General features: G+C 37.7%; 1 protein-coding gene across 6 annotated transcripts in view; it reads right to left on the bottom strand.

Moving 5' to 3' along the window:
* pcdh15a (protocadherin-related 15a) overlaps positions 1-19,065 on the bottom strand; it is a 222,534-nt gene that overhangs the window by 119,696 nt on the left and 83,773 nt on the right. For all 6 annotated transcript variants that reach the window (XM_038737732.1, XM_038737727.1, XM_038737729.1 and 3 more), the window contains one exon: positions 2,371-2,531. In XM_038737732.1, coding sequence (XP_038593660.1) covers positions 2,371-2,531 — 161 coding nt within the window. The remainder of the gene's footprint in view (positions 1-2,370; positions 2,532-19,065) is intronic.

Raw genomic sequence — 19,065 nt, 5'->3', positions numbered from 1 at the left:
GCAGTCACAACACTTAACACCCAGTGCTAGCCCCTGTGCACCTCACATCTCACATCTTATACTGTAGCATACCATTTAGGCTGATCTGTATTTGCTGCAGGTTTACTGGATACCCTGGAGAACTGAAGTCAAGATATTACATACAGACACAGTGTCTACATTTAGTCAATATTTACTATATTTAGCAATAGGGGTAATTATCATGCAACACTGAAACACCACCAACTCTGTTGCTACATTACATCTTGTATACTTTGCCTTTGTAGCTTAATAGTGAAAGACATAATAAATTCAAATATGTTATTAACATGAAGGAGCAATGGGTTATTGTTGAAATTGAACTATACTGTAATATTAAAGTCTAGTAAGACTTGAAGTAAATTACCTTTTTATATTGATCACTCATCACACATGATCAGTCAAGTTTGCAAAATGCTAATTTAGACTATCTTACACGACACATTTGATTTATCACTTTCCTTATCTGTTCACTGTTTGAAAGCAAGGAAGATGACAAAAACTACAAAAAGGGGGCAAAGTAACAGTGCAAAACAAAATGCCTTGAGTGACAGAAGGGACAGCAGGGGTTGTGTTCTCCGTCATTGACTGAATTTTTTAACAATCAACAATCATTTTGACAGATTTAGACTTAAGGCGATTTACCATAACGTAAAATAATGCACATGCAACACTGTAAGTAACCTGTGTAAACCACCTGTAGTAGACCTCCTGTCCAGTTAGCAGAAAGAATATCAATTAGTTGTTGAGTAGTAGTTTTTTCTTAGATCTCACATGCACAACCTGGCTTTAGCCATCGCATTGGTAGGCTATATCGCTACATAGCCTAGCCATTCCAAATAACACGGCAGCTGAGTGTCCGAAGTGTCTTTAAAAACCACAATAAATAAAGTGTGGTTGATGAATTAAGTGAAAAAAGAGGGATTCAATACTGTATATTCAATACAGTATTTTGTAACATTTCTTTTGCTACTAATTTGGCTCAATTTTCAAAATGTTGAAAAGAGCCAAAATATCTTCACCATAATTGAAAAACATAATATTCTATTAGCGGCTTAAGGCACAAATCAAATGTCCTGGAGCTAAAAGACAACTGGTGACTGCTTCTTTTTGTGAGTACAAGAAAGTTTTAAATGTTCAAAAACAAAAATTGTATTTCTCTTTTCTTTTCATAATTTTTTTAAATTGGCCAATCATGAGTAACATTGGAAATAAGTGTTTGTGTATCTGTCTATCTTTGTGTGTTTGTGTCTTTCTACAAAGTTTGGTCATGTTACGTGAATCTGTTTAGAAGTTCTGCGTCTTTTTGTAGTAGGCCACTTACTACGGTGGCCCAGAGGTATCAGGCCAAATACAAAACCCACAACACAAATACAAAACTCATTTGGCAGACACTACTATGCGGAAAAAAGTCACATTATAAAGTCTGTTCTATCCAAGATTCAAACCCAGCTCTACTGAATGCAGGACGGCAACACTGCCACTGTGCTACTGTGTAGATGTATGCCAACTAAAGTAATCCGCTATTACTAAACGTCTCTTTCGTTGTCAACTTCCGTTGTGGTCCACTGCCGTTGTGTTTTTTTGTATTCACGTTGTGGTTTTTGTATTTCTGTTGTGGGTTTTGCATTCGTGTTGTGACTTTTGCATTCGCCCTGATACCTCTGGGCCACCGTACACTCACACAGACACCACCTTTTTTCCAACTGGCATGAGCATTTAATCATTTTCATTTATTTATTTAAAAGGAACAGCGTACAGTAAAACATACTTCTCCATCTGATGCACTGTACCAGATTATAGCTTCAAGCTAAAAAAATATAAAATAAAATAAAATCAGCTGTCCTTTGGCTCATGACTAATGGCTCATCTCTGGGAAACCATTTGGAAGTTGTTGCTGGTAACACAAAACCATAAAAACTTAAATAGCCAATTAAAACATCTGAATATCCTTTATTCTTTATTAATCACTTGAACCACCTCCCACTGGCCTCAGAAATTATAATAATGATGGCAATTAGTGAGTTAACACAGCCCTGATTAATGTGAAGAAACTGACTCAGCTATGATTAACGTATAAAACAACTGTGTGTATACAACACTTGATCATGACTATAAGAGCCGAGACCACAGGACACAATTAGCTTGTATGAAATCTGTTCACTCTATTTTTTTCCCGTGCTCCGTTGCTAACATACTGTTCTCTAATATCTGCAAATTAGTTCACACAAAAGAAGCTACACATTCATAAATGTCAGAAAATATATTTACTTTTAAAACACCAGGACACAAGTGTGACTTTATTTTTCCAGATTCATCCCTACACATTACCATCTTTTGTCCTGTACTCACATCTCTGTCCAGAATGCGTCCAGTGCTGTTGAGGTAGAGCCTCTGTTGTGCTGGTGCCAGTATCACCCAGTAGTCATGGTTGTCCAGCAATTTCAGCGAGATGGTTCTGCCTGGATTTTGGGCACGGCCATTTATCTGCATGTTCTCTACCAAAATTGTACCTGTGAAGGCAGAGTCTCCATTAAATACATAGCCCCCATGTAGAAGGACATTCACCATCACTGTTTTATTGTTACAGTATGTTAATAAATCCGGTTGGTGGTAGAAAAGAAATGTGTTACCTATAGACAAAATACTTTGTCAAAAACAAATACCTAAATGTAAAGGCACTGGATGATGAAGGTCATATTACTTACTAAACAATCAACTGAAATGAAAAGAAATGAAAAACAAAAGTAGCACAGTTTTGTTGAATACTACTACTTGAATGAAAATCAAGACAGGAGCAGTGCAAAGACGTTTTGTAATTTGGTAAAACTAGCATTATTTTTTACTATTCCACATTATACATGTGCTAATCTCAGAAATGTACAATTATCATCTTTGAAGGCACCAACACTTTTTCTGATTTATTTCCCACAGCTTTTAATCAGTGACTGCTTAAATTTTTCCACAGCAGCCCTGTGTGACAACACTCCCAAAGCCTAATAAATCATGGGATTGCTTGATTCCTAAGAGGCCAAATTAGCGGATTCATAAAATAACTAAAAAGGAAATCCAGGAGGAGCAGTGGTGAGGTATTTTAATTGAGATCAGTGGTGCAAAAAGGAATTGAAAGTCCTACAGTACTTAAAGTACACCTTGCTAGAAATGTCTCAGTGAAAGTGAAATCTACCAACAAGTCAAAACCAGTTTAGTGCCATTTACAATTACCTCCTACATGTATCGTAGCTTGTAGGGTATAGATTAACCGACGCATATTGGAAAGCGTGCCTCATTAAGAAGAATTTGTGGGAATAATGCATCACTTCAAGGTTATGTATGAATATGTAATTGGCTGGTCACATTTCTAATAAAATGCCGGTCACTGCTACTATGCCGCTTAGGTAGAAAAAAACGTATAAAGCTTACATTACATTAGTAAGAGTTACAGCACCACCACAATTTAGTTTTAAGTAAGTAAATTTAACCATGTATACTGTAGAGTACCTGGCATTCCTCGCCAGTGTACCAGCTGTAAAACCTAAAAGGGTGGTGGTATTTTAATGGGCTTTTTAAATTACCGCAGATGACACCTTGTATTTTATCCTTTATTATAAAGCAGGTTTATCTATTTCGCAGACTCACTCAGACTCTCAGATACTCAAGAAGGAGCACAGATGGAGGTGTGATGAAGCTTTTGCCTTATAATTATAATACCCACTCCTGCATGTTTATGCTATTAATGACTGTGCTCCCTGTTTGCAGCAATCAGGGTTTGATGCATTTGTGTGTTGTCACAGGGACCTATAATTATCTGTCTCTCTGGGGCTGAACTCCATCTGAAAAATGGATCTTCTAAGAATTTAATTTAAAAGTCAAAAGACCCCCTTGTTGCTCGTTCATTAATCTAAAACAGTTTTTCATAAATATATCTGCCTCAGTAACTTGAGTGGTGAGCTACATCTTTTTGAAACTCTCTGGTCGTAAATTACGATGCTGATAATATTACAAGGGAGGGCACAGAGAGCCTCCTTTCTTTCTCAAGTTAATTGAACTTAAGCTTTTCTGCTGTGGCAGCCAATACTACTTCTGGGCACCTCCTCTCTCAATCTCAGTCACACAGCAAAGTTGTTGTCCTCATCAGTCAAGAGGATGCCAGAGTTTGTCAGACATATACAAATAAGCACTACCCAGAGTCCCACCACGCCGTATATGTGCTTGCTTTCTAAATAAATAAAATCACTCTCTTCAGTAGCCTGTGACTCAGTCAGGGTCATCTCCGGTCAGAATCGCCTCTGATCTGGGCTTCACAGTGGACTAATCCCACTGAGACAACACAGAAGGCTTGCTTTTATCCCTAATATCAATAATGTTGGCATCAGTAGATGATGGCATCAGATAAGTGTGGAAGCCCATTTCTGATAGGGCTCCAGATTTAGTATGGAAAAGAAAGTTAGTTGCATTAAGGCTTTTTGGTATTGGCTGTATTATTTCCTATTTGAAATATGCTTTAAACGTAATCTATGATCTTAAAACATAATAGGCTCTGGCTGTCACAAGGAAGCAAACCGAATTAAATAAGTTGGTGTGGGAGAGTAAAACCAAACAGTTAACTCACAACTAAAAAATAAAACGGCAACAAGACAATTATTGTTGCCAAACGCTGGAATGAGTCAATGAAACCAACTTTTATTAACTGTTCGACATCATTTGAAGAAAATTTTATTTTTTTCCCCTTCAAATGAGATTAAATAATAAAAAGCACACATGTAGAACGGTGGTATGTTGTTGAAGGATGGGGGCGAAAAGGAATTTTGTGTGAAAACAGCTGCAATTAATTTGTACAGATAGCTCTCTTTTGAAAGCTGCAGGATACAAATTAACAACAATTTGAGTTATGACTCGATGAGTATGAAAGCTCTCTTCTACTGGTGTTGAGTGGTTTTCTCTTCTTTTTTGCACTTGTTTACAGTGACTTTAACAATTTTGTACCAAACCCAAAGATTTTGGGGTGTTTTTGTGGGTAAAAGTTCTGAAGGAAATTGTTGCAAATCGACTGCTGGCTTTTATGAACGAGAACCCTATGCCTGAAAAGTTTCAGTCTAGTTTTTAAAGCTCATCAAAACTACTGAAACTGCCCTCCTGAACTCAATCAATAAATTATCTACTTTTGTTATCTTTTTGAAATCTCAGTGCTTTACTGTAAGTCTTAACTCTTTGGCAAAACTTTTAGCGTAGCCCTGAGTGACTGCATAGGTTATTTTACAATGTCTCTGCAGGGATCCCCCTATTTTTATTTCATATTTTCTTATACATACATAATATCTAATTCCACCTTTATGTGGATGTCACACATTTACTTGGGCAATGACCAAACACAAATGTGTTGTGGCCACAGCTGTCTCTAAGACATTTACTACTGCTGCTGTTAAATGCCAAAAAGTCTTGAGATCCTTATAACTGGACAAACCCCCTGATTTCTTACCCATGTAGCCCTTTATTAAGTTTTGTTACTTAGCATAGTGGAAATCCTGTTAAACAAACTCAGTGTGATATAATATTGCTGCCCTTTCACTCAGGAAAATTCAAAAGTTTAAACATTCCTCTCCTAAAAATACTAATAGACTGCTGTTTGTGTCCTTGTCATGTCCCATCTGGATTATTGTAATTCCCCTTCCTCCAGAAATGGTGAAAAGTTGTTTTCTGGCACTAAATTGAGATATGCATATTACCCCTATCCTGGCGTCTCTTCACTTGTTACTTATTAAGATCTTAGTGATTACTTTTAAAGCACAGAGGGGCCCTCATATGTGCCAGCTTGTTGGATGAGATCCTGTGTTCCTATTTTGGATGTTCAAAAGTCTAAAGACCAAACGAGATCAGCTTTTGCAATTCAGTTGTCTCATTCCTGGAATGAGACAACTGAACTTTGGAGATCATGGCCCAGTTTCCGGATAATGAACAATCTTAGAGTCCTTAAAGACCTTTTCTACTAAAAACCTTACATTTTTACAAGTATTTGCTCAAACAACACTTCAAGGCAAGCGCATGCACAGGACTGTTAAGAGCATCTTAATGTTAGCTGTCGCATTACTACAGTGTACATTATGAAAATGTAACACAAAATAAAGACAGCTTACAGCTTTTTGTATTTATATAATGCATACTAATATAATATTTCTGTGTTCATCAGCATTCACATACTTGAATAAGAAAACCCTCACATAACTTTCTATAAAAGGGTTGTGTAATGCTAAAACCCCAAATATTCTTTTTAGATGTTATTTAAGTTCACTTTCCACCTGTCATATGTGATTGCGGTGCCCACATACTGACTCCTTATCCCACTCAGGCACAGACTCACACAGTACAAACATGTGCACCAGCTGTCAAGGGACCCACTGTGCAGCATACATTGCCAAAATTAAAATATGTGTATTACAGCTACAACCAAATGAGAAGTGATGTAATATCACTGCCTTCTTAGCACTCCAAATGCTTAATAACCTCTAATTACTTTTGATATAATTTGACATGAAGAACATCTGTTTATGCATTTCTGCCAAAGTAAACTAGAGTCAAAGAGACAAAGGAGAAAAAAAAGCTGCAGCTGTTTCATTCAGTAAACAGGGGTATCAAGAAGTGTTTTGAGAGACAATGTTGCAGCAATCTCTTCCTCTGGTGTTTTTTTTTTTTGTACTTTTCATCCCAGGTGAGGTGGTTGTCATACACGTGTGCATGCTGCGCTTATATGGAGTCCAGAGCACAATTTTGTCAATGCAGGGCATAAAATTAACACCCTGCCATTCTCCAAAATTGGGTTAATTTCAGCCTTGGTGAAGCTATAATCTTTTTCCCATCATTGTGGGAGGCAGTTAATTTGCCTCTGTGAACTGCCCAAAATAGACCAAACACAAACACCATTTCCTCACTGCAAATTGATGTATGAAAATCACCATGGTACAATAGTGTAGAGAAACTAACAAGTTGATGCAGCTCCCTCCCTATTCTTAGTCTTAAACCACACACACCCTCTTCAATACCATATCGCTGAGCATCGTTTGCATCAAGGTATCAAGAACCTCTTCAGTGTTTTGGTGTCTGATAAGCCTTAATTCTCATGCGTACATTACTCAAACTAGCCTTCCTGAATCGTATTTCATGTCCGACGCCTGAAGCAACACAACCCCACCAATGCAGCCCCTTGTACTGTTTCACCGCAGGACTCCCACTACGAGTCAACAGTCATGGTAGCTCTTTGAGGCTGTATTGGAGCTTTGAGCCAAACGCTGACCTGACCATGCTCACAATATGCTTGCTGCGAAAATCTAAGCATCTAAGTTTAGCGTGTTAGCACATTAACATTTGCTAACATTTGCACAGTCATGTTGTTGCCAAGTAGTTTCCACAAATTTGGGAGCATGAAACTGTCCAAAATATCTTGATATGCTGAAGCATTAACAGTTCCTTTCACTGGGACTAAGTGTTCTAGCAGTAACATTGTGTACAAGCTGGCAAATAACTACTACTTATGCGTACTTGACACAAGCTGGAGAAAAGACCATTACAGTAGTCATGCCTAGATGACAGATACCTGTCCAATCCAAAAATTTACTAATAAATGACACATACTTACATACATACATATACAGAAAACATACTACAACAGAAAGTTTGTCCCCATAAATCCTCATAGCATTGCACAAACTTGTGTGCACCTCACACCTCTGCAAATTGTAATTGTTGTTAAGGCTGGTTGGTTTCAGTGAAACAAGTACTGTATTGTCAGTCTCCAAAAGCTTGTTTACACCACCTGCCATAATTGAAGATGACTAAATCGATTTTAAAAGATCTTTTTTCAGGCCTCTTTTTTCAACAAAATAAATATTTTAATAGGAAAATTTGTTTGTGATTCAAATGAATTAAAGCAAATATTTATTGACGATATATTGAACATTAATTATATTGTTACTGAGGAAAATCATATTGCCATAATTATCATTATTGTTTTATTGCCCAGCCCTACTCTTTACTTAAATGAACATGCTGGAATCACCATGTAAAACAACTTTTACTGTGTCAAAGTTAAATATTGTGATAACAAATTATTATTTATTTTAGAGTCAGGATTGCATTTCTCTTGGTGTAATAACTGTATTCCTTTTGATTGTCAAAGAAGCAAATTGGTCCTAATGAGTTTTGACAGTGCAACTTGCATTAATGTAATATGTGATGTGGTTTCTTTTTGTAGGCCAGACTACAGAGAGAATGGTCTAGGCAGCTTCTATGCTGTCATATTGGAAATAAATGTTCATAATTCCCTCAAACCATCACAGAGGCCTATATGTTAAATGATCTAAAAAGTCTGTTCACCATTGGAAATCCATGCTAAGATGTAAATGTTAAAAGTTAACAGTCGTTATTTACATGAGAATCAAGTGGTGTCTTAGGCTTTTTAAGAAAGTGGCTGTTTTGTGGCAGGAGATTGTGTGGTCAAAGAAAAGATGGACAACTCAGACTTAATTGATGATGTTGAAAAGTGCATTAAGCCATCAGCACTGTTGCTAGATAGAGAGCATTAAAATAGAAAGCAAGGCTGTTGTTGGTTCATCTGCTAAAGAACAATAAAAAATACAGTCTATTTTCTCTTTCAAGTAGTCCACTGGATACACAGAAAGCTGCTGTTCATTATAGAGAAATATCCTTGTGTAATACCAAGATACATTAACTTTAAGTCAGAGCCAAGGTAAATATTACCACCAACATTGTGCTAGTGTCATTGTGTATATTGTGTCAGAGCAATAAAGTCTATTACATACCATTTCCTAGGATATCTCCAGCAGCACCCATAACCATGTCTTTGTCACGATAATGACAATCGTTGTCTCATTGGTCTGCTACACAAACAATGCAGGTTTTAGTTGGATGGAGCACATTGTTACCAGTTTTAAAAGCATTGTACCACCAGAAGAACTGACAGATTTAAGCCTTGAGTTTGCCCTTAGTATTAAGAGTTTTGTTGGGTGGAACAATCTATGTTCTGCTGGTGAAAATGTGATGACACTCTCTGGAAAACACTCTCTGGAATCCTTTAATATTAATATTTTCTACAGAATGTTGTCTGTACCATTCCTAAAAACATCTTGTTGTTCTTGCACCCTTAGAAATTTTATGACTTTTGGAATGGATGTTTGCATAAGCATATGTCCTTGATCAGGTCACTGACATCAAATACAATATAGTTTATACGTCAGTGACCAAGACCTTTATCTACTCCCTCAAAGCCCTTTCAACAGGTCGAAACCTTTAAACAAGAAACCTGTTGCCAGGATAGAAAGAGCATTCATTATCTTGAGTAACATGAAGTGGCATGTGAGACTTAGCTCTTTTGAAAAGAGAACAGACAGCCTGGATCTATGATTCAAGTCCTAAAAATGCTAAAAATACCAGATAGCTTTGCGTCTGTCGACACTGCTATGGTGATCCATTTTCGATTACATGAACACATTTTAAGCACATAGCTTAAAGCAGGAAATGTCTTAAAAGTTCAGTTAAAGATGGTGCACAAATGCTTTGAACAACATTCTGGTTGTTCAGAATAAGCAGATTCACATGGATGTTTATATAATCATTAAGACGAGCAGGGTACATATATTGATAAGATTTGGATTTGATTTAAGTTTAAAGTGTGCATCACAGTAATCCTAATGTGAAACTGGACAAGCCTTGAGTCATGTATTTTTCACCAGTGTGCATCCTGCAGGAGGCCGCATATCTCTGTGTGAAAATCAGAAAATTGGGGCATCATCATAAAAACCAAATAAACCACCACTGCATGATGTTGAAGTGACTGTAATGGGCTCAGTTAGTGCCTGAATCTCACACAAATGCAGTTTGTCCAAAGCTCCGATTTCAAGAACCATGCTTTTCATCTGTGATGTCAATCTTGCCATTATTTTTAAGCATCTCTCTATGAATTTATTAATTTTTTTATTTCTGATAGTTAGATTTAACCCAGACAGTGTTTCTTCTTGATCACATTAAAAGATGTATATCCATAGTTCTCGAAAAACCGTGCCATCTGTGCCAAGTCAAACATTAATAATCCAAAAATTTACACATCCTTCCTGAAAAATATATCAGTCTCTAAGACGAATACACTACCTAAAAGATTCTGTTGGAATCCTACTGAGCTGTCCCATGTGGACAAAAATAGCTGTGTGACACATTTTGCAAGAGCTCCACTACAGTATGCAATAACCACATTCAAAACTAAGAATGGGGTTTGCTTCTCAATACTGAATACTGAATACTTTGCAGTCGCTTAATACTTTTTTACTCTCTCTACATGGTGCTAAACCTGGAGTGAAAACTTTCTGATTACCTTTAAGTCCCATCACAGCCTCTGTTAGTTAGACCCAAGGCTCTTAACAATGCAAGCTCATTAAAAATAAATAAACACTGCATTCATCCACAAGTGACAAATTCATTGTCAACTTTCTGCAGTAAAATAAGTTTACAAATATAATGTGACTGAGAAAAAAGGTTTCCATAACTGGGTGGGGTAATGCATTAAGAGAAACCTGGTACACACAGCTAGATTTCTGGGCAATTAGCCGTGCTTTGTGCGAAGAAAACAAAAATTATGCTCTCACACTACACAGTCTGTCCTCCCACAGTCCAAATCCTCTGAAAGAAATCTCTTAGACCTGAGGTGTCACATACAGTTTTACTAATACACTTAAAGTATTCCAGCCTTCGTTCAAAAATGGTAAAGTACCATGGGGAAGAAATCTCATTACTGACCACACGCAGGTTTTACACTAACCAGGTTACTGCAGTGCATGTAAACTCCCATTTGCTGCCATAACCGTATTTATCCTAACAAATTTGTTTCCTGTGAGCATGTAAACACGGGCATTTTTAAAGAAAATGCCCACATAAAAACAGAAGGCACCACTGTATCTGCCAGCCTACCTCTCAATCTCACTGTTGTCTTTGAAAGATATTTCATCCCATGCTAATTCATCTGTAATTGACTAGGGGGACCTGTGTGATACAACATAATATACAATAATTCTGCCTAATTCTGTGTAAAGCGGTTTAATAACAAGACTAAAGTCAGCAGCCAAGTTAGCATAGTTCATCGTGTTAGCATGGTAACATTTACAAAGTACAGCTTAGGCTGATGGAAATGTCAGAACTTTTGCAGGTATTTAGTGATAAACCAAAGTATTGTTGACCTCATGATGGTGCTATAGGAAAAGTTAAGATCACCAAACTGAGTCCAGCAGGGGTACATGAATGTCTGCATAAAACTTCATGGCACTCCACTTAATGGCTGCTACGACATTTCACTCAAAACCACCAATGTCAATCTATAGTGGCGCTAGAGGAAAAGTCAGGGGTTCCCCAAAGTCATTAGGATTTTACACCTGGGAACCTTGAATGTCTGAACAAGATATTTTTAAAATCCATCAAGTAGATGTTTAACTATTTTCCTGAATAATATAGGCTTCATCATCTTGGGACTACAAGTGTCTGTACAATACCTAATCCATCCAGTGGTCTTTGAGCTATTTCTGTTTGCACTGACCAGCCGATGGACATTGTCATCCCTAGAGTAAAGACACTTCAACAGCAGGTCTCAGAAGGCAACAAACTCCTGCAGCCATTCCACATTAACAGTGAAGGTCAAGTATACAGGATAGATTTGGATGTTGTTGCCATGGAACAAATGACAAACAGAGGCGGATGTAGCTCAGGAGGTAGAGCAGTTTGTTGGGTTAATGCAGGGTAGGTGGGTTAATCCTCGAACAACTCAACAAACTTCAAATTGCTCCATGAGTGTGTGCAAATGGGTGAATCAGAGACAAATTGTGAAGCACCTTCTCCTACAAAGGTTGAAAAGCACAATATATAGTAAGTACAGTCCATTTGCCATCACCATATTACCACCATGACTGTGTGGCCATCATATTCATAACTGAACCGCAGGAACCTCTCTATTGTTGAAGCACGTATTGTTTTCTGCTTGCAAATTTGTATTGCTTGGAAATGAGATCTAAACATGAAATATGAATGACCAATCATTTTAATGTCTGTTCAGCCTAATGTGAGGATTAAACTAATCCAGGATCTGATTACAATATGCTGGAAATTAATTGGTGAACGCTCCGCAACAGAGGAATACAAATTACCAGCTGACAAATAGAACAACAATAGAGACAATTTTCAGACGTTTTCCTTATGAAATGATACAAACATTGGATGACAATATTCCTAAAAGCTTTGAAAACATATACAGTAAGCCCTGAGAGCAGGCAATATTAAAAAACAAAATGTTTGCAAGCACACACAAACATATATACAGAACATTTGTTTCCCTACAACTGAAGATCCAATTATTACCTTCTTTCAGTATGCTGGAGAAGACCTACAAGTTGTCGTATAAAGTAAAATATACAATCAGTGATCCATCACAGAGCAACAGTATTCGTCCTTTCTGTTGACGATGAGCTGTGTGCATCTTCTCAAGTGAAGTTTTGATTAACTTTAATTTCACTGCAATGTTAACAGTTATGAGCCAGAAAAAGCAAGGGTCACGTCCCATCGTCCCATGTGTCATTACGATGTCAACAAAGTTGGCATCGCTGTTTCAGTGGAACAGCTCTGGGATCTCTCTACTGACGATACCATCAATACAGTGTTGGCTCTGCAGCTTTTTAAGGAGGAAAAAAAGGTAGATTTTCTATTTAAACAACTAATACATTACGTGATCTTTACAACATTTTCACAGTTTTGTGTATTTGTGGGAGAGATTTTATTGTGGTATACAAGTTACTTTTTACATATTGCAGTGATCTCCCCACTTGTCTGTGCCACAGTGCAGTATGAAAAAGTAGCAAGCATCTTTCTGCTCTATAGTCTCTTCACGTACAGTACATAGGGGGAGATGCTGCAGTGAAAAAAACCCACTGGGATTCCCTTAGAGAGATGTGAATATAAAAAACATTCTATGATGACACTATTAATCTAAGTTGACAATCCCACCATATTCTGCAAGAAAACCAGCTGAATAATGCAGTGATGGTTGTGTGCTCACATCAGGACCTGCACTTGAGCACCTTTTAAAAAAATTTGGTGAGAGAAAACTGAATTGTTAGGGTAAATCTAGCGCAGACCGTTTAGTTAACATGTTATTTTCTCTGATCATGCATAAAAATATTAAACTAGATTAAGCATTTTGACATGGATATTATTTGCATCTCAGAAACTGAGCATTTTACAATATTTAAAACCCCAAAGAATCCAATATATTCGTTAAATAAATCATTCAGTGCAGCGTAACACAAGGTCTGTTTTATAGTATAATGACAATAAGCACAAAGTGATTTATAACAGGAATGGCGGTAATTATGCTGACCATTTATCTCCACAATATTCTGTAATTGAGGTCTTTATTTGCACATCAGACAATAAAATATGTTTTCCACTTCTAAAGAAAAATAATACCATTAACTCGAACAGTAATCTAATAAGGGGCAAGAAGACGTTGAGGTACAGGATTTTGCAGGCCACTTGTGTGGAGGTCTTTGTTTATCAGATTTAACCATAAATGATGTTATATAAAACTAATTGCTGGTGCATAAACCATACAAAAACATCGACATTGTACTGAGGTAGTCATAATGTACTGTATGTAGTGTTTAATTGAGCCTCGTTGCATGTCTGCCCTCCTATTTTGCTCTCTAATCCACAAGTAGCAGGTGTTGTGCACTAATCCCCGCCTTTCAGCTACGCTCTAATTATATATTGATGACCTAGCAATCATCACAACTGGATGTGATCATAGAACTGAACCAGTGTGTGTGTGTGTGTGTGTGTGTGTGTGTGTGTGTGTGTGTGTGTGTGTGTGTGTGTGTGTGTGTGTGTGCATGAAACATAGAATAGAGAAAGACAGAACATGTTCAAACCCTAATCAGACATCTGCATTTTATTGAAAAAGTGGAATTCACACACACACACACACACTAACTGCATATAAATAGAAAGAAATATAAACACACATACTTTGCAAATGCTCTAATGCGTGCCAAATTTGGGTAGTTCTAGTCTGATTTGCCCAGATGTTTCTTCTCCTGTTAAGATGCACTTATTAGGCAGAACAGTAATGTCCAAAATAAAGACAACCTTGTGAGAATATCAAATATATTTTCAATATAGTTCTTAAAAGTGAAGCTGTATATTTCACATTACCTTTTTTTTTTTGACCTATGACCTTTATTAACGTATTAAGGTGCGGTAAGCAATCCTAATCCAATACAGGTCATTTTGTTAAATTCAGTGAATATCTCCTCATGATCTGGTAGCTGTCCATTCTGTGTGTGTGCTGAAAAAATATCTGGTGTTTGTACACAGACTCTGTAAATGGATAACAACCAAGTTGCTTGGACTGAGCACACAACACTATTTCTGCCATTTGTGTGTCAGTTAAATTGTATGTTAAATTACTTCCCCACGGACATCCAGCTTATTCTTGAATTTGCCAACAACAACTGTAGCAACAATTTTCTAACCAACAACTTTGATAACATTATTTACATTATTTGTTTTATTGCTTGCTCTATATCATGGTATTTGTCATGGAATTGGATTTCTCCGGAAAATCGTTGGCAATAAAGCTAGGGTGTCAATGATTGTGGTTAGGGAAAAACATCCCCCAACAAACAGCTCTTAGACACTAAGCAAACCCCAGACTTGGGAGTCAAGGGTTAGGGTTAGTTAGGACAGGGTAAGGGCGGGTTAGGGACTTGTAGACTACTGAATACTTGCACTGAACCTGCATTGTAATAATCAAGTGATTATAATTGGCACAGGTTATTTTCTGGTCCAAAAGTAACAGAGATTATATATAAAAACGCTCACTACACACGGTGCCTTGCGAAAGTATTCGGCCCCCTTGAACTTTTCAACCTTTTTCCACATTGCAGGCTTCAAACATAAAGATATAAAACTGTAATTTTTTGTGAAGAACCAACAACAAGTGGGACACAATCATGAAGTGGAACGATATTTATTAGATATTTCAAACGTTTTTAACAAATAAAAAACTGAAAAATTGGGCGTGCAAAATTATTCAGCCCCCTTAAGTTAATACTTTGTAGCGCCACCTTTTGCTGCGATTACAGCTGTAAGTCGCTTGGGGTACGTCTCTATCAGTTTTGCACATTGAGAGACCATTTTTGCCCATTCCTCCTTTCAAAACAGCTCGAGCTCAGTGAGGTTGGATAGAGAGCGTTTGTGAACAGCAGTTTTCCGTTCTTTCCACAGAGTCTCGATTGGATTCAGGTCTGGACTTTGACTTGGCCATTCTAACACCTGGATATGTTTATTTGTGAACCATTCCAGTGTAGATTTATGGATATCTTTAAGAAATGGCTTTCTTCTTGCCACTCTTCCATAAAGGCCAGATTTGTGCAGTATACGACTGATTGTTGTCCTATGGACAGAGTCTCCCACCTCAGCTGTAGATCTCTGCAGTTCATCCAGAGTGATCATGGGCCTCTTGGCTGCATCTCTGATCAGTCTTCTCCTTGTATGAGCTGAAAGTTTAGAGGGACGGCCGGGTCTTCGTAGATTTGCAGTGGTCTGATACTCCTTCCATTTCAATATTATCGCTTGCACAGTGCTCCTTGGGATGTTTAAAGCTTGGGAAATCTCTTTGTATCCAAATCCGGCTTTAAACTTCTCCCCAACAGTATCTCAGACCTGCCTGGTGTGTTCCTTGTTCTTCATGATGCTCTCTGCGCTTTAAACGGACCTCTGAGACTATCACAGAGCAGGTGCATTTATACGGAGACTTGATTTCACACAGGTGGATTCTATTTATCATCATTAGTCATTTAGGTCAACATTGGATCATTCAGAGATCCTCACTGAAAGTAAAGGGGCTGAATAATTTTGCACACCCAATTTTTCAGTTTTTTATTTGTTAAAAAGGTTTGAAATATCCAATAAATTTCGTTCCACTTAATGATTGTGTCCCACTTGTTGATTCTTCACAAAAAATTACAGTTTTATATCTTTATGTTTGAAGCCTGAAATGTGGCAAAAGGTCGAAAAGTTCAAGGGGGCCGAATACTTTCGCAAGGCACTGTAAGCTGTCTTCAGTCATAACAGTCCTATAGAAAGTGAGGTAAACCTGTTTTGACTCCATAGCTATTTGGATCTGTTTGTCTGCGAATCCAGTGATGGCCATGGGAATAGACTAAACAGTTTGCGGATACTACAACTGTCTGTTCCTGCCATGTAGCTAGCCAACACAAGCTAACCTCTCTGCAGTTATCAGGCAGTTATTATTAACAGTTAACAGCAGGAGCAGATTAATTAGTGAGCAGACTTTCAGTCTCAACACTGTCTGTGTTAATATATTTACATCTTTACTAACATTTAAACTGAATATTCAAATTGAGTCATGTTGTACTTGTGAAGGAGTTGGGTACTATGATGACACAGATTTTCCAGGTCATGATGGAGCAGGTGATCAATAACCTTATCTGGACAGTGAATCACTATAGATCTAGAAAGGATAAATATCCCCAGACAGGAAGTATTTAGATTTGGTGTTGGCATGCCATGTGTTCACACGTTTCTCCTCGGCCGGGCTCAATATTCAAAAGCAATGCAAGTCTTCATCAGGCCTGCATTGAACACATGTCATGTACTGCGGATTGTGAACATATTTCTCATCACTTTCTGAAGAATCCCACACAGCGTAGAGAAGTAGTACAGTGAAGTGCATATATCCATTTGTAATAGGCAGTAGTAATGTCTTCCTATTTCACAAAAAAATGGAACTCCTTGAGTTCTCAGCCCAACTGAATGTGTCTGCAGTAATATTTATTTAGGTCTTCGGAAAATTTACTCAACAAGAAGCAGGGAATGCACCACAACCACAATTATCTCATTGTTATAAAAACAGCAATGAATGTTCTGGGGCTGCTGAGTAATATGAGTAACAACAATATTTGTTTTTTTGAGTGTGTTCATGATGTTGTTTTGAGATATTAATCACCACATCCTAAATGTAACACAATTAATTTGTTGTGAGAGGAGAGACTCATATCATAGAGGTTAAATTTCTCATTTTATTATTTAGTGATGAAATAGGATGCATCAGGTTTTTGCCTGGAATGCACATCTTCACACCTGGCAATTTCTGGGTATCAACTCAAAAGGCAGCTAGGCAGCCAACAGTTCACTTGTGGCAAATGATAAAGCAATATGCCTTGTGCTTTTCTTGAGCCAGGGATCAAGACTTTCCCCCCCACCTGGAAAAAGGGTTACAAATTATGCCCTCGCTATTTGTACAGGGCTACACTGAAAGTGCCATACATCAATTTGCTCCCCTGCTGACAACTACTATTGTCTGAAACCAGAGGAATTCAGGACTATAGGTGTTTGAAGATTCATCATAGTAAGGTGTAGTGCTATATGCTGGGGGTGTCTTACTGGAGTGTTAGCCTACTGTTGGGCTACTCTCTGAGCTTTCAGGGGCAACTACTGGAATATAAATTACAGACTTCTCAGGTAGGTCTGAGGAAGTTCAGTTTTAATTAGGAAAACTGACCGAAATGTGAACCACATGTTTAATTTCCAGCCAGTGCAGTTGTTTTTAAAATGTTCCCAACAACTTTAGATTCTGATTTAATATCCACTGTCCAAAAAGAAGCATTACAATTTCAAAGACAATTTGTTAAAGTATTAATCATTTTATTATTTTAAGGGTGATGGTCCTCTACAGGTGCATACAAATCAATCATGTATCATATAGTAAGGAGACCGGGGATGGTTGTAACATTTGATATTTTTGTCTGTATCTTGGATCTCTTTTAAACCAGTGTGTTCAAAATGTGATTCAAACTAGTTACATGTTTCTGCTATTATATGATGTAGTTATCTCTGCAACACAGACGGAAAACACATGGTCTCAAACATGAGTGAAATCTTACAATTCACCCCATAGTCTGGCTTAGTTCTAACATAGCCTGTGGTGAAATGTAACACTATGATCTACCCTGGGGGGAAATCCAATATCATGTAATAAGGAATATGAGAAAGCCCGGCGACCATCAGGCTGTGTTCGAGGTAAATCAATCGGCAGTCGGCAGTCGTTATGTGTGAACTACTCGACGCATCAAAACGGCTCCTTGACGCATCGCAGAAGCCAGCCAGATATCTAACATGCCAAATATCTGCAAGAGTCAGCCGACTCGACATCCACATCCAGCCAATGAGAGCAGGCAGCTGGCCGAGCAGGCAGCTACTTTTTCACTGGAAAACACTTTTTACTCACCTCCAGCTCTCTCTGTTGCACAGACAATCCCTGCTACCTGCGTGTGCTAATCCATTCTTTCACCCATATTCTTAATCTTTATAATTGCTTTCTTTATAATAACAAACAACAGCTGTTTCATGTGTAGGTTCACATCATTTCTCGTATCACATTTCACGTGTATTTTCTTGACAAAACATAGTTTGGTGACCCGCATCGGGTGACACAGCCGTTGTCAGCTCATGTAGTGTGTGACCCCCTGTCACCGATCAGTCAACGACTTCAAGACTCCCATCACAAGACGGCAAGTTGTGTAGTCTGAACAGCAAGGCGATCGGCCAACGCTAAAAGTCATAGTAGTTACATAGTAGTGAACATTATAATGCAATATAACAAAATGTACAAATGTGCACCAACTATTACTATTTGCGTGCATGCTCGTTTGTCTTCCACTGTCAAAGCGGTGACAGACATAACATTTCCATTGTTGTTACAACTAACCCAAATTCTTGTAGCCATGAACTAGCTTACCTTCCAGATTAAAACTAAAATATTAGCACTGACAACTTGCATATCTACATAGACACACAATACAAGTGATTTAAGTTTGATCAGTTTAAATATATAGCAGACAACTAAAAACAAAAATAATTGAAGTAAAAGAAATACTTTATTATTTTCAAAATTCTAAAATTGTCTGTGCATGCCACAGGGTG

This window comes from Micropterus salmoides, unplaced genomic scaffold (assembly GCF_014851395.1).
Source record: "Micropterus salmoides isolate LMB-PRFRI ecotype aquatic unplaced genomic scaffold, ASM1485139v1 Ms_hic_scaffold_22, whole genome shotgun sequence".
Taxonomy (NCBI): domain Eukaryota; kingdom Metazoa; phylum Chordata; class Actinopteri; order Centrarchiformes; family Centrarchidae; genus Micropterus; species Micropterus salmoides.
Note: the sequence above shows the minus strand (reverse complement) of the source record. Positions and strands in the feature narration are given on the sequence as shown.